This window comes from Talpa europaea (genome assembly GCF_964194135.1).
Source record: "Talpa europaea genome assembly, chromosome: 1".
NCBI classification, from domain to species: Eukaryota; Metazoa; Chordata; class Mammalia; order Eulipotyphla; family Talpidae; genus Talpa; species Talpa europaea.
This window is the reverse complement of record NC_140073.1, coordinates 117,600,689-117,628,066: the sequence shown is the minus strand read 5'-3', so window position 1 is coordinate 117,628,066 and position 27,378 is coordinate 117,600,689. Positions and strand designations below refer to the sequence as shown.

Genomic DNA, 27,378 nt, shown 5'->3' with positions numbered 1-27,378 from the left:
CACGAAGACACTTGTCTATTGGTGTAGGATGGGGTGAAGGTGGAGAAATTAATTTGCTTTATACTGATGAAACATCCAAGGGGAGACCTGCTTTTCTAGAGCAGAATAAGCTGAACTATAATGAAAGGTGCACCAAGAGAGTAGAGATGGACAGTCCTAGGAAATCCCAGCTTCTTCACATGGGAAGAGCTGAAAGGTCTCCATGAGTGAGATATTATCACAGAACTACATTTTATGAGGAGGTGGAAGAAACATATTCTGGTTAGCTGGAAGTCATTAGAAGATAATTGTCATGAGGATAAAATCTGTATATGAAAGAAGGCATATTTTACTGAATAATTTGTAAAAGTTACAACTTCGATTTTACTTTCAAGGTGGCTTTCCGCCTACTAGTACATGATAGAGATCTATCATATATGTTCTATGCCTCCTGACTCTACTGAAGCACCAGGAATGACCATTACATTATCCTTTTCTTCATTTCTTCAACTGTTTAAGTGATTTAGAAAGAAACTGTGAAAGGGAGATCTAAAGACAATTTTCTTGTTTTTATTACTTTTTCGAAATTATTTCCAGTCTACTAACAAATCTGAGAGCAATGACTTTAAAAGTAACAAGACACACAGAGCATTTTTATTCAATTCACAATTTACCTGAATTTTTCTGTTCTGGGTAGTTCCAGTCTTTAAACCCAGTGGAAGTAGACTAAGTCTGTGCCAGGAGACCAGCATCAGGAGTCAGTAGGTGAAGGGGAAAGCTTAGGCAGAGAGCTACGAGCAGAACAGGAGGACACTGTGCCGCAGGAGCGAAGGGGAGGAAAACTTAGAAGAGAAAGGTAGTGAGCACTTGTCAAATAGTAAAAGAAAGGACAGAAAGAACTTTAAGAGGGAAGAGGTTTTAATAATGAGATTGCTTGGCTAAGATAAAGGAGGAGAGACTGAAGAAGAAAGGGTACCTAATGATACCTAAATAAGAAATAGACCTTGTTTGGGATTAGTTACACCTTTTTTATAGGAAGAAGGCAAGTAAGTTTGGGCACATAAAAAAACAAAGTTGCAATGGTTTTCCCCTGACAAGTCTTAGCTCTCAGGGAATTAAAAAGTAGTCAAATCAACAAAACCGATACTTTTTCTCATACCTGTGAAAGATTCTGCAGTGAGTTTCTGATATCATGCAATACTCTTCGCAACTGCATTTCAATGGCAGAAGGAGGGTTCACAGGGCATACTCGGTAAGGGTAGACAGCATGTCTATGTGAGTAAGGACACCCAAAAGGGGAGAAGGCGCTGCAGGTGGCACCGGATATATTGGGAACACTGTGAGTGCTCAGAGTCTTCATGTGCTCACACAGGGGCCTTTCCTGCCACTCAGAGTGGACAGAGTGAAGGGAGCAGGTGGACTGAGATATAGGTGCTGGAGTATACAGTGGACAGGTAGGAGTCCTTCGATGATGGCATTCTTCCAGCTGGTTCACCTCATTCTGAGAGGTTTCTTCTTTCTTCACAGATGATGGTGATATGAAAATAGTAGATTTAACTAAAGATTGGCCATCATGCTCAGTCACCTCTTTTCCTAATTTCTGTTCCTCTTCAGGTGTGTACTTGTACGTGAAGGAAGGAGGACTGCACCTGGTTTCCTTTCCTGGGGATAACCGAACATTGACAGAGGACACAACCCTTACCGGGCTCAGTAAGGTGGTGGGTAAGGACTGAGATCGCCTTAGAGGATAGCCAGCTTTTGCAAATAAGTACCTCTGCTTTAGTAGATCTTTCGATTTTATCAGGCTACGTCCTACTCTTTGATTAGACAGACTGCAAACCTTCATTTGGGCTCTTTGCAAAGCCGTATTAACTCTGTCCACAGAAGAGGGAGCCCCAGTTGTATTTTCAGAGCCCTTCTCACTGCATTCAATAGAAGACAATGATTTAAGAATATGGTGGGTGGTATACTGTGCAAATTCACATTCACTGCTGATATCCACATCACTTTCAGCACTTGCTTCCCTCAGCAGTTCTACTGGCTGTGCTGGAGACAAATCTTCCTTCGTCTCAGTAATTTCAGTAACATGATCCCCAATACTACTGGTGGACTGTTTATTTCCTGTATTCTCAACAGTCTCGCACTGGGGGAAATCCTGGCTAAATGACCTTCTTTGTTGATGACCAACTGTTGCTGCCTTCTCTCCTCCTTTCTTTAGAGGGGTAAGAGACTCCTCCTCTGATTCATTGAAATAAGGCTGATCTTGTGCTGTTGGTGTGACAAGGTCTTCACCAAATGACGTGACAGTCGTCTCACTGTCACAGCTATCAGCACTACTCCCCATGGTCTGCAAGTGCTCATGAACCTGTGAAAGGAAATCAGGGACAGATGGAGAATTCAGATAAGGATCATAAAGTGCCAAACTGTTATGATATTTCTGTTCTTTTACAGTTTCCATCCCTTGGTCTGGTACTATTTAAAAACCCTTTATTCACCCTGATTAGCAACCCCTCCACTTTATCACAAAGATTATTCCACACTTTCACTATTTTCTTTAGATCTCCTTTTAAACACCCATGAACTCAAAGAAAATGGCCAAAGTTCCTTTACTTTCTTTCCCAACAACTACAATCTCCCATATAACACCTCTCCATCATTCCCTCCCCTCCATTTTGAAAAGAAAACTGTCCTTTTTCTCAAAGCTAATCCCTCTAACCTGTATTTTTAATCATACCTTTCAGATATTTCTGCATCAAACCCTTCCCTTAGTCAAGCAACTTCCCTCTAAGTCATCTCTATCCTCCAAATTTGAAAACAGTCAATATTCATGTCTTCTTTCCCTATCATTCATCTACTTTCCAGTTATGCTTTTGCTTCATTGTACATCAGAACTACTCACTCAATGACTCAACTTCCAAGTAACCAAACTCCCATGATTTCACTTTGAGGGCCATAGCTTTCCTTTTGAAAATCTCTTTCATCTTGTACTTTTCCTGCCTGTAGGAATATTCGTTCTGAGTCCCGTTAAACACTTCTCTTGTCTGTTCTTTAAATGCTATGTTTCTAAAGGCTTTTGGGGGGGAAGAGTCCTCCTATTTCGGTTGTCTTTAAAATTTGCTTATAGATGTTTTAAACACTTTTCATATATATCCTGTGTATTCCACACATTGACTATGACCCCTTAACAATAAAGTTGTGCCTATCTGCTGGGGTATCTAATAAACTTTAGTATAAAAGTTACGTAACTTTCAGCACCCTATGTTAGTTATTACATAAGCAAAATAATAACTGTAAAATACTTAAACATGAGGGTAAAAAATAAGAAAAATAATACACAGAATAGATTAATGATAGAACAACCTGATGGTAAAAAATAAAGAAGCTTCAATTTGTTATTTTTAAACATTCAGAGAGAAAGGAAGAATTGGTGAAACCTAAAATTAGTAGTCAAATGCTTAGGTAAACATCTGTATCCCAGAAAGTGTTATTCTTACTGTCACTTGGAAAAATTAAAATTACGTACATTTGGTTTTGAAACACACAGTTAATGAAAAATCACTTACATACTAACTGAAACAGAAACCACAGAATTTAATCACAGAAAATTTACCTGAAGATGATTAAAGGAGAGGCAGTCTGTTGAATCTTCAGCAAAACCACTGCTATCAGAATGCTGACTTGCAGTACGTAATAGATGATCTACCAGAAGAAATATTATTATGCAAAACTGCTAAATATAACTTCATTGAGAAAAACACTATTAGTTACATCTATGACTACCAACAGATTGATAAACAAAGTTGACTCCTTCCAGAAATCAAGTTATGTAAAACTGTGGCATCCAGGCACAGGAAGTGACTTGACTTCAAACAAAAACTGAAACATTCTATCAAAAATTGTGTTTAGTTGCTAATTAAGTTCTAATTTAAAGTGCTTCAGTAACTTCAATTAATGTCTTGGATTAATTGAATTAGGAGGACAAAACAGGACAAAACACTGAAATAAAAATTGGCTTTAATAAAAATAAAAGTTCCAAGGTAAACCACTTCTATTATGTAAATATATAAAGATATATAGTAGGTGAGATTAGAAGTTTAAATGTGAAGTGTTAAAAACTTGTATTATCTTCCCAGCAGAATAATAAGAACACAATTAAGATCAAATTAAATTAAATAATGTGTATGTAAGAGTACTTAATGTTACTGATATAAAAAAATTATGCAAACATTTCTAAGTTATAAAGTTATTTCAAAACAATTTTATGAAACAAATAAATTTGATCCGGCCATAATATATTTAAGCTTCTAAAAATCTTGCTTAATTTTCTCCTCAAAACTCTAATAACTATTTACCCAATAAAAAAAACTTTTTAAGTAAAAAAGCAACAAAGCGCAGCAAGCATGACCACAAGCTCAGCCCCACAAGTTCCAAAGTGTGAGAGACTTTACAATTATTATATTTACGAAGGGATAAGTCTCATGAAACAGGCACTTTCTGAAGAACTTCAGAACAGAATAAAGTATGTTAATGAAACACATTTGTTGAATGGCATAAAGAACTGATGCTGAATACAATACAAAATCAATTAAAGTTCACCTGACTTTGAAAAAAAAAATCCCAATGCAGTCTCAGGTTCAATATAGAGCATCATGAAATGGAATCATCTTCTTATTAAAATTTAGAATAATTCAGTCTTATAAGAGATTGATTCATATGATAAATCTAGATAAACTGGAATAACTGAAACTGAATTGCAGTAAGTTTTTACCGTAAGTGCTAAATATATATTATATTGCTAAAATGATAAACATCTTGTCTTTTAGTAGTTATCACCAGAATTATGCACTTGCATGCCTTAAAAACTACTACCTTCTGAAGGTAGGAATCTTATTTATTCTTCTTTGTATCCCAGTACCTAGAACAAGCTTAGAATAAAAAACAGTTTGCTGAATGAATCAATGATAACTATCTCCCACAAGCAATAGAATTAAGCAGTTTCTTAAAGGATACAGAAGAGAAATTGGGGCCTCCCTGGTGGTGCAAAGGGCTAAGACACAACCTATGAAGCTGTCAGCAGCCTCTGCAGCATGAGTTTGATCCTCAGCCTGCCAGGAGCTACCTACATGGCACAGCAGTCCTTTCCTGACGCACCCGCTGCTCCCCTCAGCAGTGTACTTTGGTCCATCTGCCTGTTCTGTTTCCCACTCCTTCTCTGGTGAATCCTCTCACCCCCCCCACCATACCTCTGGCCTGTACCCCAGCTCTTGTATGCATAAAAATAAGTAAATCTTGGGAAAAAAGAGAAACTGCCCAGATGGCTGGGTAAAACAGTTGTCAAGAAAGTCCAGGGAAGCCAGAGTGACCAACTCCACTCAGATTCTCTCAGCTAGGACCTGTTTTATTTACATCAGAATACAGTTTCTGCCACATACCCTGTCTGTGGTTAGCTTTCTGAGTTCACACAGGTTAGGGCAGGCTTCGGAGCAGGTGTCATGCAATGGAGGACATGGAGGCCTGGGTTTAAGCTCCAATTTTAATGCCATAAGCAGTAACATCCCTCTCTCTTTCAAAAACAATTAATAATTCTCCTATTTCAAAGAGCTACTTCAGGAACTAAGATGAATGTATAAGAAACTATTCTGTGAGGTATAAACCAGAATATAGCTCTTTAGAAAACAGGTCTATAGAAAACTTCTCCACAGAAAAAAGTAGAACTGAGAAATACTGGCTGTCCATCCTTATTGAAGAGATAAGGCATTATTTCTGATAACTTTGGAAGCTAGAGCAGGCATTAAAGTGAGAAAAGAGATCTGAAAATTTTGTTTAGTATGATTAAAAAAAAACACAAAATAGAACACAGGTATACTCTGATAGACTAAAGAAAATATTGTTTGTCTTCTGTGATAAGAAAAATGTTGGTCTGTTCTCAGCAAATCTACTGACTATTAGCTTGTGACATGAGTTAAGTCACTAAACCTCTCTGGGCTTCTGTATAAATCCCAGGACTACACTTGAGGTTAAGATGTTGTAATTTCAAAAATCATATTACTAAAATGTTTTTATGCATGTACTATATGTCTTTTACTAACTTGTGAACAGAATAATCAGTGATCTAATTCTGCAACTATGATTAATCTAAGATACTTATATATCACATTATCAAAATTAGATACTTTCAAAAACAATTAAAACACTATTTGTCTTTCTCTTTCACACACACAACCATTGTTAATTTATAAAAATGTGATTCATAAAAATGTTAGCATCTTATGCCCCATAAATATGAGTATCAATATCAATTAAAGGAAAAAAAAATACACAGATATGAATACAAACCACATTCTATCTGTCCCACTACAGGAAAACTGCTCTTGAAAGATCTTAATGTAATTATACTGTTTTATACCCTGTAGAAAAGGGGCAAATTGATTCCTCCAAATTATCCCCTCCCTACCTATCTAAAGTAAAGATTCAGTGGTAACTGCCATATCTCCCTTATGGCGTAAAAACATACATGTAGTTGTGGACTTACAAGGGGAAGAACATTAAATAGGAAGGATCATTTGTTTCTGACCAAAGCTATAGTGATGTAGTGAGAGTGGAATTCTTGTTTCTTAGTGGCATATTGCAATAAAGAAAAATCATGTGCACATTGTCTTTTGTGAATTCATTTTAGTAATGAGAGGAGAACATACATAATTTCCTATTCTAGGAATGTATCTGAATATTTGTTAAAAAACCACAGTGGTTCAGCATGGATAAAGTTTTAAAAATAAACGGTCCTACCTTTAGTGGTCATTTGAACTTCTTTACTTCCTCTCTTTCTTTTTAAATCTCAAAAGTTGTGTAACATTAAGGAAGAGCTGCATGGTTTTTCTCATGCAAGTTAAAAATAAAAGGAATGGATTCAAAGGTTCTTGGTCAATAATTAATAATTTAAGAGAAGAATGATATCTAACTCACCTTTGATCCACAGTTTGAATTTAACTTAACTAGCTTTAACTGCTGCTGAGAGAGATTTGTGGTTTATTGCCAGAGGCATATTCCTGTTTTATACCTAGGAGTCATATTTAAATAATGAAAATCCAGAAATGACTAATGCAAATGTATGTTTCAATCATAACAATGCATAAAAGATTCCTAAATCTATTGTTTTTTAAATCTTCCTATTTAGCCCTTATGTAGAACTGAAAAATATTTAGAGTATACAAAATTGTGTAACTAGATCATCGCAGGATAAGCAAATTAATGTTATATATATGGCACAAAAGTCTTCAATACAAAAAATTCTACAAGCAAACCATAAAGAAGCATCATGTTGTTTTTCTTTTTATACTTATAAGTACAGATAGCTAAAACTCCTTTTCTAAATCAACTGTTACCACTTTGGTAAAATGCTCAGGAAATAGCAGATATTGGTTTGCTTACCTCTTTTTGACTTGGTAAGACCTAGCTGATACGTGGCTGGAACATGGGGAGCTTCTCCCTCTGTGCTTTGAACCTAAAGAACAGTTTTAAGTGTTAAAACTAGAAGAATCAAATGGCCACAATTGAAAGAATCAAATCTATGGCAAAGAACAATACCTCTTGATAATTATTTCTTAATAAGCAGATCAATCTGAAAGTGTACCAAGGCTTTATTTTTTTAAGTGATTTTATTTCAAAATTGTTGGAATATCCTACACCTCAATTGTATGATCCATTTTACAGTATAGTTATCAGTAGTGCTCTAAGTTTGTAACTAGCAAAGAAAAATGACTACATGCGTAAGCTAGTTGTTTTTTTTGTTAAGTTATCATTAAATGAAAAATATATGCAAAAGAAAAGCTCTCTACAAGTGAAAGGGTAAGATCTATCCCAGGAGAAATATTAATACATTCATTTCAACAGACTGCGACTGACCCAGAGGTGAGGCAATTACACATCTTGCATTTCTGAAAACTGGCACACCGCTACCATCATACAGCTTTATAAAATCCCACAAACCACTCATGTGTAGCACTGCTTTGCCTAACTTAAATGTTCTTTTAAGACGTAACTTGGGAGCTGGAAGTGGAAACGTAGGTTTCATTAAAGAACTAAAACTGAAAGACCTTCACCATAAATCCTCCCTGAAAATCATGTTCAGAAAAGGTAGCCACAAAAGTTGTCTTTTGTGCATTATTTTCCTCCCTGCGTAACTATGTAACTTAGGAATATTTAGGTTCCTTATTTACCACAGTCTATCTATTCTAGCTTACTTAACTCTGTATTAAAATTAAACATTTGGGTGGGGAGGGGGTAATAATAATTTTTAACACTTTAGGTAATGATTAGACACTTAAAATAATAACATCCTAGTACAGTGGGAAAATTAGCCAAACATAAGTGTTCAAATTTGAGCAAAACTGAGAGCAAGCAGCCAACAGATTTTAGGTAGTACTTCTGAGCTAATGGTTCATTCAAGAATAAGAAAATACTCCATTGAAATGGGAGTAGAATGACTGACATGGACAGAAGCTCAAAGGTTACAGATGTTATTATGTAACTTAAAAATTGCTCTGATTTGTGATATCCTTGTTCCACACAGTTTCATGGATCCAAGTTTATGCTTCTTTTGAAAACTGAAACTACAGTGGTTATTTAAAACCATCATCTATAAATCATATGTAAAATAGTTTCTACTATTCTTTGTTATTATTGAAAATTATCGTATTATATTCTTCAAAGCAGGAATAACAAGTTCAACAGGAAAACCATTGTTTTTCTGTGCAAGGAAACAAAATGCCATTTTTTTTAAATATTCAACAAAAGACTATATTAGTCTCCCAATCAGATCTAGCCTATTTCAAAGAGTTTTCTGCAAAATAAATATGAAATAGACCAAAAAGTATAATAGGAATCCAAGTGCATTTTTATTTACATTCTAAGACACTCAGATTAAGCATTGCACTATGATAGACAAATTACAATCTCATTTTAAAATACTAAATTATTACATTCTATTCTTTGGAGTTATAAAAATCAGTCACCCAGTAACAAGACTTCTGATGAATACTTATCCTCAGTATACTACCTTCAAGGTGCTACTCTTTGGCATAATGATAATAATATTCTACTCTCATAAACTGCATAATTGAAAAAAGATACATATTTAATTGAAAGAGATGAGAGTTACAGTTTACTAATAAAACTACTAAAATCAATGTTCTCCCTATTTATTCAGCAAAATCATCAATCACTGTTGGTATCAGAAAGAGCCATACTAGTGATAATAGGTCACAACTGCACGAAGTAAAGTAATCAAACTCAAGATGGGGTGCACTATAGAAAATTATGAAGGAAATATGGAACAGATTTATGTGGCATAATTTTTCCCCTGTTTGGTCTTAAAATCTCAGTAAAACTCTGGTCACTAGCTATAGGTTGCCTTTCATGATTAATATTTGTTAAAAATTGCTGACTAAGTTGATGATGGGTCATAGCAGTTCCTTATGTGATTTTTTTTTAATCTTTGGGTCAAGTATGAAATTTTGAGTAATATATATTTTTTTTTTAAAAAAAAGAGCACCAAGATACCAAAACAATAAAAGTGCTTGGTCCTAATGTTTGGAGAGTTAAAGACATATGAAAACACGTTTAGAATAACCCATACATTTAGGTTACTTCAGTTAAAAAATGTGTTAGTAAAAGCAGTTATCTTTTTGATCCATGTCCTCCTACATGGCAGGTACTGACTTTGACTTTTTAAGCTTTGCAACATTTATCTTCACCAAGATACACTATCTTAGCACAAAATTACTGTATTGCATTCTACACACCAATAGCATGCATGTTGTCACAAAAATAACCTTTCTTCTCAGATTTAAGAGACATTGCATAGTAGTTTTTAAAAAAGAAAATCAATTATTAATATACAAATTGATTTTCAGTGATATACACCTGAAATATAAACATGTTATAATGAAATATGACTTCATTAAAAAAATCAGCACGGAAGCTTTAGAAATTATAATTCTGTGTAATTATTAAGTACATCTCCAAAAATTCAAAAGGAAGCATTATTTTTCCAAAATGGTAGTATGGGGCTGTCTGCATCAGATGACATGAGTTCTTATCTAATGTCTGATATTATCAACCAATCTGACATTTAGCAAGCTGTATGATGTAGTCTTTATACAAAGATCTGAACTTAAGTTTTATTCATGCCACTCAGTTTTCTTAACTGCAGAGTAAGGTTTAAAACTTCTAAGGATGACACAGGTTGATCAAATTGTGATTGTAAAGTATTCTGAAAGAGTAAAGATTTACAACAGCAGAGCACTTTCTGACATCCTTCTGCCCTTCTCCTTGGTGCCCCTGTAAGCCATTGATATGATTTCTTGGAAATTATATCCTCAGAAAGATTGGGGATAAATGCTACCTCATCTGCAAAGGGAGAAAACCGAAAATAATTCAAAGTTCCATTTTGTTGTAGTTTACTATTCTATATTTATTTGAAAATTGCACCTTGTAATAAAACCTTTCAAGTTTTATACACACACACACACACACACACAGTTTACTTTTAATGTCAAAAAATGTTGACCTCATTCTCTTAGATAAATAGCAAACAGCAAAAACAGCATTTAACTGTTGTGAAATAACAGACATCCAAGCACATGTCATCTTTTAGAGCTCATATTCTATTACAGACATATTATCTGCCTTCAAAACAGACAGATGTTAAAGGCTAAATAAACAACCATCTGTCAAATACCTTACTGATGGTAATTGTTTTAACTTAAACCCATAAATAAAAAAGAATCCTGAAACTTAATAGCTAAAAATAAGTAATGAGGTATGTTATTGACAATTGTTAAATTAATAATCAGTGTAGGGCCTCCCTGGTGGCGCAGGGAATTAAGCACCACATATGAAGCAATCTGTAGCTTCTGCAGCACAAGTTCGATCCCCAGCTGGCCAGGGAGAAACCCACATGGCGAGGCAGACCTCTTCTGTCTCGCCCGCTGCTCCCCTCAGTGGTGTATTTTAGTCAGTCTGCCTGTTCTGTTCCCCACTCGGTCTCTGGTGGATCCTCTCACCACCCCCGCATCTCTGGCCTGTACCCCAGCTCTTGTATGCATAAAAATAAATAAATCTTTTAAAAAAAACCCTTTATTAAAAATATAAATTAAAAAAATTAGTGTAAAGAGGATTATAGTTACTAAAACTTTAGTAGTTTATAAAAATATGCGCACATTCATTAATACCTATATTTGAATATAAATTCATTTATAGCATAGAGAATATATTTACAGAAACAGATAAAAATACTTCCTCTAACATTTTTCTTTACATCTAAAATATGAATAATGCTTATTGAATAGGATCACATTGTGGTTTAAATGTGAATCATTTCTAACACTAATCTATGACTCTAAAGAGTTACCATGATGTATTTATTGAAAGTAATTTCAAAAAAAAACACAAGAATTATTAAGGCTAGTTATTAAGAACTAGGAAATTCAAAAGTAGAGATGTACAACTTTTAGATACACTGAAACATTTTTAAACATTCTACAAACTTTTTATAGGCATATTCAGTTAATTGAAAATAAACTGGCCCTTCCTTTTTAACATGAGAAACACTTTCATTCTCCAAGGTCTGGGTCAAGCCTGTCACCGATTTCACTGCCTTCACATTGAAATATTCCCCCTCTTTGCTCCTGGAGTCTGTCAGATCTTACCTTCTGCCCCAGAGGGGTCTGGAGCTTCATGCAGAGCTTGTCTGCATCATTTTCTCCCCCCAGTTGCTCAGAGCAGCTGGCAATAAGTTCATCTACCTGAGGAATGACTTACTGAGCATGTACACTCTGGTATATTTATTTTCTGTTTTTACAGGAAGAAAGCTAGCCAATAGGAATCAAATCTCAAGGGAAAGGGGTACAAAAGAAAACCAGTAACAGCCTACTTTGAATGGAATCTAAAAATTTGCCTCAACAAAATTGTTCTCTTCATGTCAGTATGATTCAGATCATACTTGGGGGAAGAGGAAATTAAAGAAACACATTATTTCCCTTCTTTATCCATTGTTCCCCAGTTCTCTTTAAAGTTCCCCAAGGGATGAAAACAATTCTCGGAGGAGGTTTTTAATCCATACTTTAAATATATCTTAAGAAAAAATTCTCCATATTTACAATGTAGCTATGGTAAATCATATATTCTACTTTTAAAATCTTCCACTATTCTTCAAACATCAAAGCATGTATTTCAAAAAAACAATTGTTTAGTTCAATGTCTTATTACTTTCTTCACTGCTTTTGCCAGTAGAGGGAGCAAAAAAAAAAAATTCACCGTTAACTGGCTGTCAAAGGGCATCTATGTGGCACAATATAAACATTTAAAAGATCCTATGTATGTAGTATGAATACAGCTTTGAATTCAAGAATTCTAGATATCAAAAACAACATGTAAGAATACCTTCTCATCAGTCATTGATACCAGATTTGCATGTAACATTTTAATTTTATACTCTACTATTATACTAAAATAAGGAAACTAACTGTCATATCTGATTGACAAAAGAGAGAGGCTAAGGCAATAACTTATATTTTAAGTGCTAAAGTTTAGACCAAAACAAACTCAAAAAAGTACTCAGTTAATGGAACATAAAGGTTTAATTAAAGTAGCCATCATAAAGCAGTCATTTCCCAAATTTATCTCATGAGAAATGATATGAGGCATTAAATAGAAGTATAAAAACATAAAGAAATAAAGGAAAAAGATTACAAATAATGTGAAATATTTTAAATGTCTGGTCCTGATCTCTCTTGACTTCAGTTTTCGTTTGGAAGTATTAAGACACATTCGAAGACTACAGAAAAGGTAAATAGCCACCTCAGCAACTGAAATTTTGCAATAAAGTAAAAATCTTCTCAGTGTGACAAATACCTAACAGGACATTTATTGGCAGAATCAATTATCCTGTTTTCCAATTCCCTAAAATAATGGCATGTAATCCTAAAACTACTGTAAGTAGCAAAACTTTTAGGTAACAAGTTTAAAAAAGAAAACCTACCCATTATGTAACATATATAGCTAGCCTCAACTCTTTAGCATGTATGTTTCAACTTCCTCATGGGTAAAATGATACACTACTGCCTGATTCACAACTGAAACAGAAAAATACTTCAAGGGCCTAATACTGTACCTGTCATAAGATTGGTGCTTGATAAACTTCAATTTCCTGCCCCAAGCAATACAATTTCAACACAGAATTTATCAGCTCTGAGAATTCAAGTGCAGTTTTAGTTGCAGGAATATTGTCACAGAACAATAAGAACTAACCAAACAATGGTCTTTCTCTGCAGAAGCCCTGATAGTAGCCTTTCAAGGCTCCTCCTTCAAGGCTTCCCCCTCTATTCTCCCATAACCAAATCTGTCTTCAACTGCCTTCTTTAAACTAATCCTTTCTACTGAAATACTTTAAGAAAAGCTTGACTAAAGGCACACAGCAATTCAGGGGCAGAGACAGAACTTGAACCTGTTTGATTTCAGAGCCTATGTTTTTAACTATTATGCAATATTTAATTGAACTTGAAAATATTCTGGAAGGACTTTCTTAGGGGATGAAAATCTTAAACAGAGAGAAAGGGGGTTAAAGTTCAAGTGCCAGTAGTAAATGACAAGAGAATCCAGAAAAGCTGAGGAGCTGTCACATTACCTTAACATCACAGTATCCTGTGACCAATTCTTGCTTTGTGAAATACAAAATAAAAAAAACCTGGAAAGTCAAAATTAGGTGACTTTTTCTAGCATAGTCAGTTTTCATTTTATAACTATTTTTGGCACTTTTTACCCCAATTTAAACAGGCCTCAGTAATTTTTTACCTACCTCTTCCATTTCAAAGGAGTCCTTCTGCTGTGCCATTATATTTCTTATAGATGGGATTGTCAGCGGTGGTGCATATGGTTCTTTTTCAGGTATGGACATGGGGACATTTTTCAGCTCACTGCTATTTTCCAGCTCACTATGGCTGGGCATGTGGAACCCACCTACATCAGGTTCCATAGTAACAGATTCCTCACCCAGTTTATTCTCATGACTTTGAGTTCCTTTGCTTTGTTCATTTTCAGTTTCTTGATTAAAATTACTATTTGCTTCATGAGAAAGCTTATTAATGTCAGCATTCTCCATGACAGATGCTGAACTACCTGAAACTTCTTCTTTTACTGTAGCCAACATAGAAGATGAGTCTTTTTTCTTTACAATTTTTTGAGTCTTTGGATCATTTTTATTGCTACTTTCTTCACTCACTGAAACATTCGTAACTTTTCCTTTTTCAACTGCTGGAGAAGGACTACCACCACCTTCTCCTTTCTCTGTTTTATCAACACATAAATTTAGTTTTGATAGTGTTTTCATTAAACGATTTGCAGTGTTACTTCGGGTTAAAGGTGGAGGGGAGTCTGTCTCCTTGGTAGAGGTCACTGAGGACATACTTCCAATTCTCTGCAGGGGAGTCCCAGAGACTTGGGAATATAAAGAAGAAAATGCATTGGCCACAGTAGTAAGCACTTCAATTTGACGAAAACGGCCTACAAAAAGAAAAAAAAAAAAATAGATTATACACACATCACACACACACATATATATCTGTGTTCATACACACTTATTTTAAATCATTATTATTGCTAGAATTCCAATAACTGAACTTCAATTACAATAATTATAAAACCAGATATCCCCCCCTCATCTGACATTTAAAACTTCTCTATTTTACTGGGAGAGGGAAGAAGACTTTCCACTCTGAGCACGAGAATTTACCTTTGAATATATCAGAATGAAGCACAAAGCATGACAAGACTGTATAGAAAAGACTAGCTATTGATCTACAGTTATGAATCTGTTTTTAGGTCTCAGATTTCATTAAGATTTTTTCAAACATGCTCCTAGTAAAGTGAACAGAGATCGTTATTTTAGTCCTAACTGAGGGAAGTTGGGGAAAAGACTTCTGATCTGTTAAAGCTGATCCAAGGACTACCCAATGATATCATTTTTGGAACTTCTGGTCAACAGTAAAAAATAAGCAAGGCTCAATATGAATAAAAATGATTAAATTAATAAAATAATCATGTGTTTTATATTTACAGAGAAGCATCTAAAACTGACTGACTTCATTTGATAGTAACAGGCCCCTTCCCTACTTCTTCTCTTCTTCAACAGCAGCAATTAAGAGATAAATTTGAATAAGCCATGACAACACTTTTAAGTCAAGATGTGGGAAAGAAAGGAAGAACAGGTAAATTAATTTCTATAAACAGGATAATAAAAATTCAGAATAAGAAAATGTTATTGTGCTAATTAATTAGCCTCAGTAATTAAAATTTTCAAAAAATAAGATCTCACTGTGGGTATTGCAATTTAAAAGAATATGCTAACATTTAAAACCCTTACTTGTTAAAGCATAATTTGGATTTTCTACTTCCATCCGTTGCATCTGAGCACTTAAAAATACTTTAATATCTATCCCTCTGGCAAATGATGATGAATTAAAAAATCTGGAAGGAATTTTTGAAGCAATATCTGGTTCATCGCGTCCAAATCCAAGGTTATAAAGAATTTCTTCAGGATCTTCCTCATAAAGTTCCAACAATTCTGAAACACTACAAAAGAAGGGGAAAAAAAAAGAAACATCAAGATAAAATCAGTTTATAATACACCTCACATAATACGTGAATTAATGTTCTTTCCAGTGATAAAATATATTTCTATAGTTTCTGTTCTTGAAACCATTACTTCAACATCTTTATATAGTACATGCTAAATGTGAAATATAACACTTAAAAGAGTCCATTCTCTCGGGCTGTTTGTATTGGGTAAAAAGGTTAACCCCTAACAACACACTAGAGACTCTTTGATTCCTCACCTTATTTTTTTGGTCATTTTAAGAGATTCTTAATAAAGTAGCTAAAACCACAGGAGGACAGATGAGGAAAAATAAGAAATGGATTAAAGTAGAAGTGACAAGGAAAAGTATACTAGAAAGTTGGTAGAACATTAGAATTAAGGGATATTCTAGAGAACTTCAGTTTTTCTGCTCTCTTTGTCCCTCAGTAGAGCCAATACAGGTAACAACCTGATCTTAGACCTGAGGGAGGAGTCTATCTACTCCAACTTTTCTCTAATGTTTTCTACTGAGGAAGTAGGAGGAGTAAATTAAGGAGAGTATCGGTCTCACAAAGGCAACACCTTGCTCTAATTCCACTGGGAATTAAATTATGCCATAATTATCATATCATCATTCATACCAGTGATAATCTAAGCTTTCTCAGACTCACTGAGGAAAATAGGAAAGTTAGAGATGGAATTTGAACAGAAGGCCAATATAACAATTTGGTTTAACAGTTTAAATTGGTTCCAAGGCATATGCATTTGCTTATTTTAGTATATATATAAAGACCTTTGGTTTAATATGATGAAAACAAATCTTTGTTTGAATATCAAGCTTTAAATTAGAAAGGCTTATCCTGATTCTTATGTCAGAGTAATTTAATATCCTAATAAAATGGAGAATGTTGGAAGCAAAAGTTGCTCCACTATGGCGTTCTTTCAAGTTGGTGATAAGGCTCAAAATGCTGACTAATCCTCAACCGCACTATAAATATATTTGTTGCTTTTAATTTAACCTTATTTAAAAAAAAAAAAAAAGAATCTGCTGAGTTATGCTGATTCATGAAACACTCTGAAATCCTTTTAATAACTGCATACTACCAGGACAAATCTAAAACTTAAACAGTGACGAGCAGGTCATCTATAACACAACTTAATTGTACCATCATTTCAGAATAAGTTACCTTGAGACTGTCCCACTACTTTTCCCAGATCCAGTGGAATTCATACTTCTCCCTTTCTGATGAAACTGTAGTCTTCTCTCTTTGGCCAAGATGTTACTGCTATAAACAAAATTGGATTATATTAAACCTTATTTTCATAAATATTCTTCATTTTTAAAAAGATAGAGAACAAATACAGCTACATACCAGTTTTCAATTCGAGCATCAGTTTCATGGAGGTGGTTGGCTACAGGTAAAAAAAATAAATGCACATCACAATTAGTACGACAATAACTACATAATGCAATCATTAAGAGAACAAATTAACCACAGTATTATTGTCTAATATGCTAAACTCCTGTCTTGGTTCATTAAGTCTGTGTCATTAAAGTAATACACTACACCGATAAGAACAGAACCAGTACTTTTTTGGAGGTGTTCTTATTTTTAGCAATGTAAAACTAATTATTCCACCTGAATGCTTAAAGTAAAAAGACAAAGATAACCAATTGAATTTCCTTAACAATTTAGAAGTAGTAAGAGGAAGCTATAGCGCATATGTGGTTCTAATAATTATACTTAAATGCTGTTACTAAAGAATACCTAAAAAGCAAAATATAACAAACAGTGATTTAAGTGTGGCAATAGAATATACATACATTTCTAATGTAGTTTTTTTAAAGGCTGAAAATCCATTCCAGGTACAACTAATTTTTCATGTACATATTTTGAAAATTTCTACTAATTACAATGAAAGTTTTCTTTTAAAAATAGCCCTTCAACTTTATCCTAGCTAGCTTTACAGGTTCTAAACAGACAAATACTGTTAGTGTTAAATTTACATTTAATCTTTATAGACCACTGTAAGAATTATTTACAAACATATCTATTTCAGCACATTGGCTTTTTGTTCATTTCTAACCTGCAAAGTCATGGCAATTTCTTATGTTTCTTTTTATGTACACCATAAAGGTGGCTAACACTTTGCACTCAATAAATATTTACTGTGGTTGAAAATAATCTTGAAATAATTTTCAGTAAACAACAGAGTAGCTCCATTCCTTTATGGGACTTCATTTTAGGTTCTGGTTTCCAATAAAATCACTTGATATGGATAAACAAGCACAGCACAGAAGAACAGAAGATATTTAAGGAAGAAATATGCTGTATGATATAATGATGGGTACATGTCATTATATATTTGTCCACAGAATGTACAAGAAAAAGAGTGAATCTTAATGTAAACTATGGATTTTGGGTAATTAAGACACCACAATGTAGGTTCATCAATGTAACAAATCCACCACAGTCTGGTGATACTGACAGTGGAGAAGACTATACACATATGTGTGCAGCGAGTTTATGGGAAATCTCTGTACCTGTCCCTCAATTTTTCTGTAAACTTAAAACTGCTCAAAAAAACTCTAAATATTGTGAAACTACTAAGGGAGATATCAAAAGTGAAATGCTTTTTAATAAGGGATTGAGAACATAATTAAATGTGTTGATTGGGAGGCAGTTAACGTACGCTCTTTATAGAGTTTATTTTCACAAAAACACATTAACAGAAATGATAAATACTAATATGTTCACATATTCTAGAGAGTTCAATGTTAGAAGGTTCTACGGAAATGATTATTATAAGATTGATTTAAAACACCAAAAGCTCAATGACATTAAATTCAGCAGATAAATTCATTATTCAATTTAAACAGATTTGATAAAATCCTTATTTCTTTTTTTTATAAAAAGCACAGGCTAAAAACCTAGCTATATACCAGTAATTTTAAAATAACTATAAAATAATTTAAAAAATCTTAACTTTATATTGTGGATAGTTTTAACATGATGCCACAGGATGATTATACAATGTGTGAAATTTTAAACAGTACAATATATTCTTTAAATGTTAATGCAGATGGGAACAGACATCAGCATAATGGTTTCTGATTAAATTCTAATAATTATTTTTATCCTTTAATCTTTTAAATATCTGGTTAAAGAAGGAGAGGAAAAGACAAGAGCAAAGAGAAAGACAAGCTGCAGCTGTAAGTTTGACATAAGGCTATGTACCTCACACTAAAAATAAGCTTCAATTTAGTTTTCTCATTATAAATATTTAAGCTTCCTTCCTTTTGCGGGACAATTCTTCCCTCAGTTATATTACCATTGTTTGCCCCCAACAGTTCCTTTAAGCACTAAAGTCCAAGGAAGACATATGGCCATTTCACAATGGTTTTTCAGAGCCATTCTACATATATTCTATAGGCTTTGACTAGTTAATTAACACATAAGTTCGTAAAATATATTTGAGCCATTTTTAAGAATTTTAAATTTAGCTCTGAGTATGGTAAATCTGAAAGCACTAGATTTTCTCATTTCATTTTAACTGTAAAACTACATGAAAACAGTTCTTCCAAACATACCTTCAGCTCCCAATGACAAATCATCTTCAAAACTTCCTCCATTTTTCACAAGCACACCTGAAACATTTGAAGATTCATCTTAGTTTTGTTTTTCCTACTTCCATATAAAATCATTGTTTTAGTTAAAACAAATTGACCAAGCATAGTATTTTATAAAATACAGTAGTGTTGCAGATCTAAATGTACTCAAAAATTATTCTGATTATATGATTTCAAGAAGAAGGTATAAGCTTTTACTTTAACATACAGAAACCATACTATGCAGTCAGGTAAAGTTACAATAAACCAATCTATAGGATATTTTATACTACTATACTTTCACTAACAAAACATATCTTACCAAGAGTTTCATGGAAAACCAGATCCTGGAATAATTATTCCTTTAACCTCCCCATATTAAGTCAGAAGCTCAAGCAAGATTTTTCCCATATTGTGAATTTTTTTTTTTTATATATACTTTGCCACTACCTGCACATTCTTGTACTTTGAACTTGAAAATTCTGTCTTGCACAGGTGGTAAAATTTCAGGTGTGGCAATTTCAGTTAACATAAGCAAAGAAATGCTGCACTAAGTTGCCCTAGTTAATATGTATCTTCCTTATGTTTACATGCCGTATTTTTACATTAAATTAGTCTTTATAATATCCAACTGAACAATAAAAAAATAAGAGTTTCACATTGTGGAAAAGTTGGGTAATTTGCTTAAACTCACCACTCTATGACAACATTTCTTCATTTTACCTTCTAGTCTTTACAAGAGCTGATTTTTTTAAACATGAATATCACCTTTATAACTCACATATGAGTTTTTTTATACATATATATAAAATACATATTCAGAGGACAAATATATATTCAGAAGACAAATGAAGCAGTCCCTCATAAAGAACGCATTTAGAAAGGCAACTTTCTCTTACCCTTGAGTGTACTATTGCTTTGTTCATCCAGCGAGGCTCCCAAAGGGGTACTGCAACCACATAAACATAAGCCTTAGTTTTAAAAAGCTGTCTGGAGAGCTTTCACTGCACAGCCTTACACTTAAAGGGTTGTAGCTAAGCAAGCGTCTAATCATAACTCTCCTCCCAAACACATATGGAATGCAAGTGGATTACGTAAGTAATAACCTACTAACTAAGCAAATACCTATTGTCAGGTCAGTTTCACCCAGAATGATTTAATCACATGTCTGATCTGCCAGCAATTAAGAGTAAGAATGACAAATTACAAAGATATGAATTGTATTTTCTTTACGAAAGTAGAAAAAGAGAATAAGGACAGGCATTACGAAAATGTTTGCTCCCCTCAATCCCTTCCCTAGAAACAGGAAACAAAATTAAAAGAAAACAAATCTTTTCCTTAGTAAAATTAGAAGGTCAGAGTTTAGATAGAAGACTTAACAATTTTCTTAAACTTCATCTGATAAGTCTGTCACTAGCATTCTATAGCACTACACACTGCCTCCTTCACGCCAACTATACCCAATGACAGTTTTCTTTAACTTGAAAAAGAGTATTACTATACAGTACTGGAAAAACATTTATCATGAACTAGCCATTGCTCAAATTCTTTCACATTCTTCAGCTCAAAGATAATGATAACATCTTTTTTATAGATTTCTTTTTAAATGCATTTTTTCCTCAAAACTAAAGTAAAAAGTACAACCCTAAGTCTGAAATGTTTTACTTTGAAAGTTCTCTTCTGTTATACAACTTTTCATCAGTAACAGTTTATACCTGTTACAAATTCACACCACGCATGGGATCAATCATCAAAAATATCAACTTCAAAGAATTACCGAAATGCCAATTAAATGCTAAAACTTTCTGCAAGTGAATATACAAGTAATGGCAGTTCTTTAAAAATTAGTACTTTTAAAATGTAAAAAAATCATAAGCAACTACCATAATGACCTCTGAGTTAAGTTTTTACATATATTTTAATAAAACTCTTAATTTTTCTTCCCTGGTGGCTACTTTCTTAATTAAGACAAAACATTATTCCTCCTGTGGATGTCTCTACTAGTCTGTGTACTAACAGAAAATGACAAGCGGAATATAGCTGGCATTCTTCAAAAACAAGTCTCTCACTTTTTTAATAGCTCTTTTACAAATTCTATCAAAAGCCCTATCCCTTCTTAAGTGCTAATTCAAGCAATGTTTTCACTTAGCCAAAAAAAAAAAAAAAAAAAAAAAAAAGGTTATCAAAATAAAGACTCCCTTTAAAAAAAGACAGCATGGTATTCAGGATATTGAGAGCAAAAAGAAAAAGACTATTTGAAAACTAATCATGGGAAAAATGTTATCTTCAGATCATTTGTATAAAATCTACAAAAATAATACATACCCAACTCTAGAAAGTATCCTAAGTTTCTATATAAAAAGAGAATACAGTTGCATATTGCCTAGCAGTCAAATCTGTGATAACATAACCGACATTAAAAGACTATTTGTTCTAGCTTTCCCTGAAGCAAGTGAATGCCCCTTTTGTACAGAAAAGGTGCAACTGTAGGGAACAAGGAGGAAACCTATAAAGGAAGGAGGAACAGAATATACAATCCACCTACATAAATCAAGATTGGCAACAAAACTTCCGAAATTTTCAGGGATGACGTGTTCTGGTGAATGCTAACATTTGCCTCACGCATTTATCTTAAAAGATGCACTAATCTCTATTTTTCATGATCTCTTACACAATCTTCATTCCTATACATAATCAAACAGAAATGTTATTCTTCTCTTGCTGTTAAATTTTTGTTTAATTCTTCAAAACACATAATTGAACTTAAACAATGAAGCACTACAATTTATTTTGAATGACAATTTGAAGATTCTGAGTAGATCAATAATCTACTTAGTTGTATTTAAATCAAGAGTAAAATAGAAGATTTTAAAAGGCTTGGGTAAAAGTAACAAATCCTCTTCAGACACATTTCTAAGAGGAAACCTGAAAGATACTGGTTTCACAAGGTCTTTCCTAAAAGATCCTGAATATGCTTATTTAAAATGTCAATTAAATTTTACACTACCTTGATGTTTGACGACTAAATAAACCAATGACACACTACCATGATTTCTTAATCCATGCTCTGAGTGGAACCACCAAATAACAAAGGCCATACTCCTATACTTTTAACAATCAGGGTTTTGCATTAGAGCTAAATTGTTAATCTGGGTTCCAAGGATTTCAAACAGTGTATATGCATCTGTGCATCTTTAGACAGAAGGTCCATATATTTCACCATTATCTCAGGTTAAGAAGTTCTGTAGTAAAGATTGTTTAGTAAGGCCCCAGGGAATTAGTCAAAACAGAGTAAGAGTATTGGCCAATATTTTATCTAGTTTTCAGGGGAGAAAAATAAATTGGGAAGTATTTATTCCCCCCCCTGTCCACTCCCCCAAAAAATTCTAAAATCTCGTCCTTTAAGATTAAGGAATGCCCAAATGAGATGGAAAATAAAATGTGCGGAAGCAAAAACCTTAAAATGTGACAAAGCTACATTCTCACACGAGATTTTACAAGAAGCAAATTGAGGGGAAAAAATAAAAATATGAAACAAGCACATTTTACTGTAGCAAGATTTTCTTGCAGTATGACTCATCACCTCTGTACTTCATCAAACATTTTTTAACAGTTGCCAAAGCATGTAATTAAACAGATTTATGCAGTCTGAATGCTTTCAAAGCTCTATTTCCCTTCTGTGAATTCCAGTGCCATCTGACGAATGTCCAAGAAGTAAACTACAAGAACAAAGTTAGTTTTAATAGTTCTCCAAACAGAATTATGGCACAGAAAATAAAATTAAAGCCCAGTCAATACATTGAAGCAAATGGACTGATAGAAAACACGTCTGACAGGAAAATGATCGGTTGCCAGATGTACAGACGTCAAAACCAAAACAAAATATAACGCGGTATGGAATGTGGAAACCGTCTGCAATAAAGACTAGGCGAGCAAAATAACATGGCATGATTATCTGTCTTCCGTTTCTGATCTCTGATGCAAACATTATGGACAGGCTCTGGGGTCCTAACAACTGCAAAGCCCATAGGGTTGTTCACCAAAGAATAGGCAGCCACCGCACTCCCATGCCTCGGGCTCGGAGGAGGAAGCTCTCGGCGGGCTCACTTCCCAGGCGAGAGCCTCGCGCTGCCCTGGGACCCGCAGGGGCCGCGTCCCGCCCGCGTGGATCTGCCTCCGGGACGCGCGCGGCGCCGGGGAGGGGAGGACTCACCGGCAGTCCTTGAGCCATATCGCGATCTTCTCGTTGGGCACGTTTCCTGCGGGGCAAAGCGAGGGGACAGCGCGTTACCGACCCCAGAGGTCTGGGACAGCGAGGTCAACCCGGACACTCCTCTGCAGGAAAAACTCCCGGGGGACAAAACGCAGGCGGAGCAGCCCGTCTCCAGCGTCCATCGGAAGGAGACGAGATGGCACCGGAGCGCCCGGAGACGCCCCGCCAAGCGCACCCGCTCACGGGTCGGAGAGTGTCCTCCTTTCGCCCCGCGCCACCCGCCCCGGCGAGTCAGGGTGGCCCTTCCAGACCTCGGGGCAGTCGCCCGGGCGCACGAGCCCGTCCCCCGCCCGCCCGCGCGCGCCCCCCCTTCCCCGCCCGCCGCCGCCCGGCCCGGCGCACCGACCTCTCCCCGCAGCGGCCGGCAGCTTCGCGCCGGGGAGGTCCTCGTCGTCGTCCTCGTCGTCGTCCTCGTCCTGCGTCGTCGCCTCTGTGGACAGGTCCTCAGCCTCCGACGCCTGCCAGGAGCCGCGGCACTTGGCCCAGGCCTTCCTCCGGCGACTCGCCACTTGCCACTCCAGTTCCTCCTCCGCCTCCGCCGACGCCGTCAGGGGCCGGTCCATCGCCGCCCCGGGGGCTCCGCAGCCCCAGCCGGACCCTGCACGAGAGGCGGCGGCCGCGGCGGGGACCCCCGCCCGTGATGTCAGCGCCCGGCCGGGCTGGGGGCCCCGGAGATCGGGAGCCGGCGCGGGCGCGAGAGGAGGAGGAGGAGGAGGAGGAGGAGGGGACGGGAGGGAGGGAGGGAAGGAAGGGGAGGGAGGGGGCGGAGGGCCCGCGCTTCACATGAAGCCGGCGGGCGCGGCGCGGGAGCGCGAGTGGCCTGAGCGAGAGCTGCCCGGAGCCCGGCGCCGGCCGGCCCCCGCCCCCCGCCTCCGCCCGACGCGTCCGGATCCCGGCCGGCCGCCGCGCGTCTGCGCGCCCCTCCCTCGGCGGCGTCCACGCCCCCTTCCGGCTCGGGCGCGCGGGGCGGGGCGGGGCGGGGCGCGCGGCGGGGGCGGGGCCGCCCCTCGCCCCTCGCCCGGGCTGGCTGACGGGACGCGGTTTGTTTGCGTGTTTGTTTGTTGGTGCCGGTTCTTCCTGTCCGCCTCTCTGGCCCTCTCGGAAACAGGCATAAATGGAAAGGCCGAGTCTCACAGGCCGCCCTCCCCGCGGCTGACCAGTGTCGCCTTGGGCTCGCTGAACTGGGCCTGTGAGAAGTCGCCTTGCCCAGTCGAGCGTTTAGCGACCGAGAAGTGGTGGATCGAGTGGAAGGGAAGAGGCGCGTAATTGGCGTTTCTTGTCAATTAGTCAAAACTGAACAAGACCAAGCTCCGCGCAGTGCCACTGGCATGCTTAAGAGCGTTTTCTCAGGGTGGTTGTGGTACGTATGCAAATGCATTAAGGAAGAATATTTAATCTGCGACTTCAATCGTGAAGTTAGAGCAAGCGATAGCTCAGAAAATGCAGAAAAAGCTGCTTGGAATTTTGGTCTCACGCGGTGCTTCAAGAAACGTGACGTCAGTTTTAAAACTAGGGTTGAGCATTCCCTTTTGTTATTTTTTTAAATCTCAGCAGAGATGATGAAATCCTATTCAAAACCAGTCACAGACTTCTCGTGGTTTACTAATAGCCACAAGATCATATCCAAAATCCAAATCACTTTCCAGAGCCCTCATAAAATCATCCTGGGCCTTATTTATTCTGTGAAATGTAAGAGTTCTACAACAGTGATATCTCATGGACTTGCCATTTCATTATTTCTTGGTATCACAACGACTTTACAGTCTCCTGGAGTCCTGGAGAGAAATGCAGCTGACGATGTAATGGCCCTCCAAAAAGACCAGGCTCTAGCTGCCTTGCAGGACAGGTGAGCAAAGGAGAGAAAGAGGGTGCAAGAGGCACTGAAAGCACGGGTCAAAAGCCACAAAGAACAAAATATGCTGTCTTCCCCTTTTCATCCAGGCACTGTGCCCAGCTTTAGTTCTGTCATCTCCACATGCTGTTGCTAGCTAGTATGCCTTCACCCCTCAATTCATCCCTGTTCTTTCTGTCCAATGCCTTCATGATGTTCAGGATCCAAGTGAGCCAAAACTTTTCCTGGGTCACATGTTTCCACCACTCCTGGCCACCTCTTGCCCTGATGATAACTGAAAGGCTGTATGATTTATTTGGGGACTGAATTGTGCAGTAAATAATATCACTGGCTTCAGAAGATATGTTTAACTGCCCAGTTAGATTGCAAAGTGTGGGAAATTAAAGAGCTTCTCACTAATATTCTTGTAACCCTTACACTTTAAGTACTGTGCTGATCCCACAAAAATCAATGAGTTCTCTTGGAGTAAATTTTCTGTTCCTTAAGTTCTATAGAATGAACAGTTAAAAGGATAAAATATTTGCCTCATTTTTCCGAGGCCTATTTAGTTTGTTGTTTAAATACACTTTTAGACAAGAATTCTTGAGAAAGGCAAAAATAAACCATATTTTATATTTAAAAGTATAAAATTGCCAAGCTACCAGCATCAAAAATGTAAAAGTACCAAACTATCAGAGTCAAATAATAAGGAAAGGGAAAAAAAAAATGCCAGCAGGTAACCCTTAAAATAGAGGACAACAATTGTTGAATCTCCAGTAGCAACTTTATATTTTCTTATACATGATCATTTTTAATGCAAAATGTTGACGATATGGAAATAGTAGAGAAGGAAATCCTTGAAACAACAAGATAGTGCCTTAAAGGATAAGGAGTTTTAGTTGTAGTCTCAACTTTGAGACTTAAATACCCAACGTGTTTCATTTATTCAGTAATGAATGCCATACCACACATGAGATTCTATTTAGTTCTTCAAGGATTTTTTTTTAATTTGAAAAAGTTAAACTATGTTTAACCCAGTACCTAAAATTCATTTCAACATAAGATCTTGTGAGTCCCCTCTATATATACCTATTAAGATTTCCAGAGATATTATAATTATTTACAATAGGAGAAAAGAGAATGAAAGGAAAATGTCACCTAGTGTAGAGTTCTTCAGAAACTTTCAAAGATTTATTTACAAATCAATAATTGAACTATGAGGAAAGGTGTTTAGTCTGACATAGATTAGTTTTTTGATATATTCTTTTTAAAGTCATTATTAATCATTAAAGTATTTCTGGTTTATCTTGGTTATTGTTTATGTTTTAAAGTAATAAACTGCATATTTAAGGTTAATAATTTAAACCTATTTCTTGTTAGGGTTTTCCTACAATTGCAAAAATTCAGAGGTTATTAGATTGGTTCATTATTCTTATAAATAAGCTTGAATATAGCATAATGACCTGCTCTTTTGATTTCCCTTATTTTCCCAAGTCACACCAGAAGGAGAAGATGTTAAGATCACAGGAACTTTGTCTTGCAAATTGTTTATACAATCTAGGTGAGTTATAAGTTTATATACTTTTGTTTTTGTGCATGCTGAAGACTTGTCATTTTATCACTCATTTCACAATTCCCAGATCTCTATTTGTTCAGTTTGTCACATTATGCTAAATTTATCCTTTTTTTGGTAAAATCTTGTAGACAGCCTGTTTTCTTTTCAGTCACTCAATTCTCTGGTGTTTCTGAGCAACAGGTAAGAATGGGTCATCTTTTCTTTATCCACAATGGAATAAAACAAGATTATGTAACAGAATAGGCCTTACTTGGTCTGTTTCGTGAATTCATGAAACAACTCAAAGGAGGTTTTGAAACCTTTTTCACTGGACTTAGTTACACATGAGAAAGTCAAAATGTTTTTATCTGTAATCTTGATGGTCAAGTTTATAGGTCAGTGCTTTTTTTTTTTTTTATTTTCAGTCCTACCCTAAATATTGTTTTTAAAGATCCCCAATATTTTTAATCAGAAAAGTCTTTAAAGAGGTATAGCTATC

General features: G+C 36.1%; 1 protein-coding gene across 1 annotated transcript in view; it reads right to left on the bottom strand.

The window, feature by feature from the left end:
* ITPRID2 (ITPR interacting domain containing 2) overlaps window positions 1-24,086 on the bottom strand; it is a gene marked incomplete at its 3' end in the record, with an annotated part of 36,404 nt that extends 12,318 nt beyond the window's left edge. Inside the window, exons 1-11 of the mRNA XM_084258994.1 lie at window positions 23,840-24,086; window positions 23,434-23,479; window positions 20,120-20,169; window positions 19,203-19,259; window positions 16,984-17,023; window positions 16,798-16,896; window positions 15,398-15,606; window positions 13,835-14,538; window positions 7,408-7,480; window positions 3,590-3,678; window positions 1,139-2,344 (exon numbers count right to left, since the gene is read on the bottom strand). Coding sequence (XP_084115120.1) covers window positions 1,139-2,344; window positions 3,590-3,678; window positions 7,408-7,480; window positions 13,835-14,538; window positions 15,398-15,606; window positions 16,798-16,896; window positions 16,984-17,023; window positions 19,203-19,259; window positions 20,120-20,169; window positions 23,434-23,479; window positions 23,840-24,056 — 2,790 coding nt within the window. The 5' untranslated portion in view covers window positions 24,057-24,086. The remainder of the gene's footprint in view (window positions 1-1,138; window positions 2,345-3,589; window positions 3,679-7,407; window positions 7,481-13,834; window positions 14,539-15,397; window positions 15,607-16,797; window positions 16,897-16,983; window positions 17,024-19,202; window positions 19,260-20,119; window positions 20,170-23,433; window positions 23,480-23,839) is intronic.
* Window positions 24,087-27,378: the final 3,292 nt, after the last annotated feature.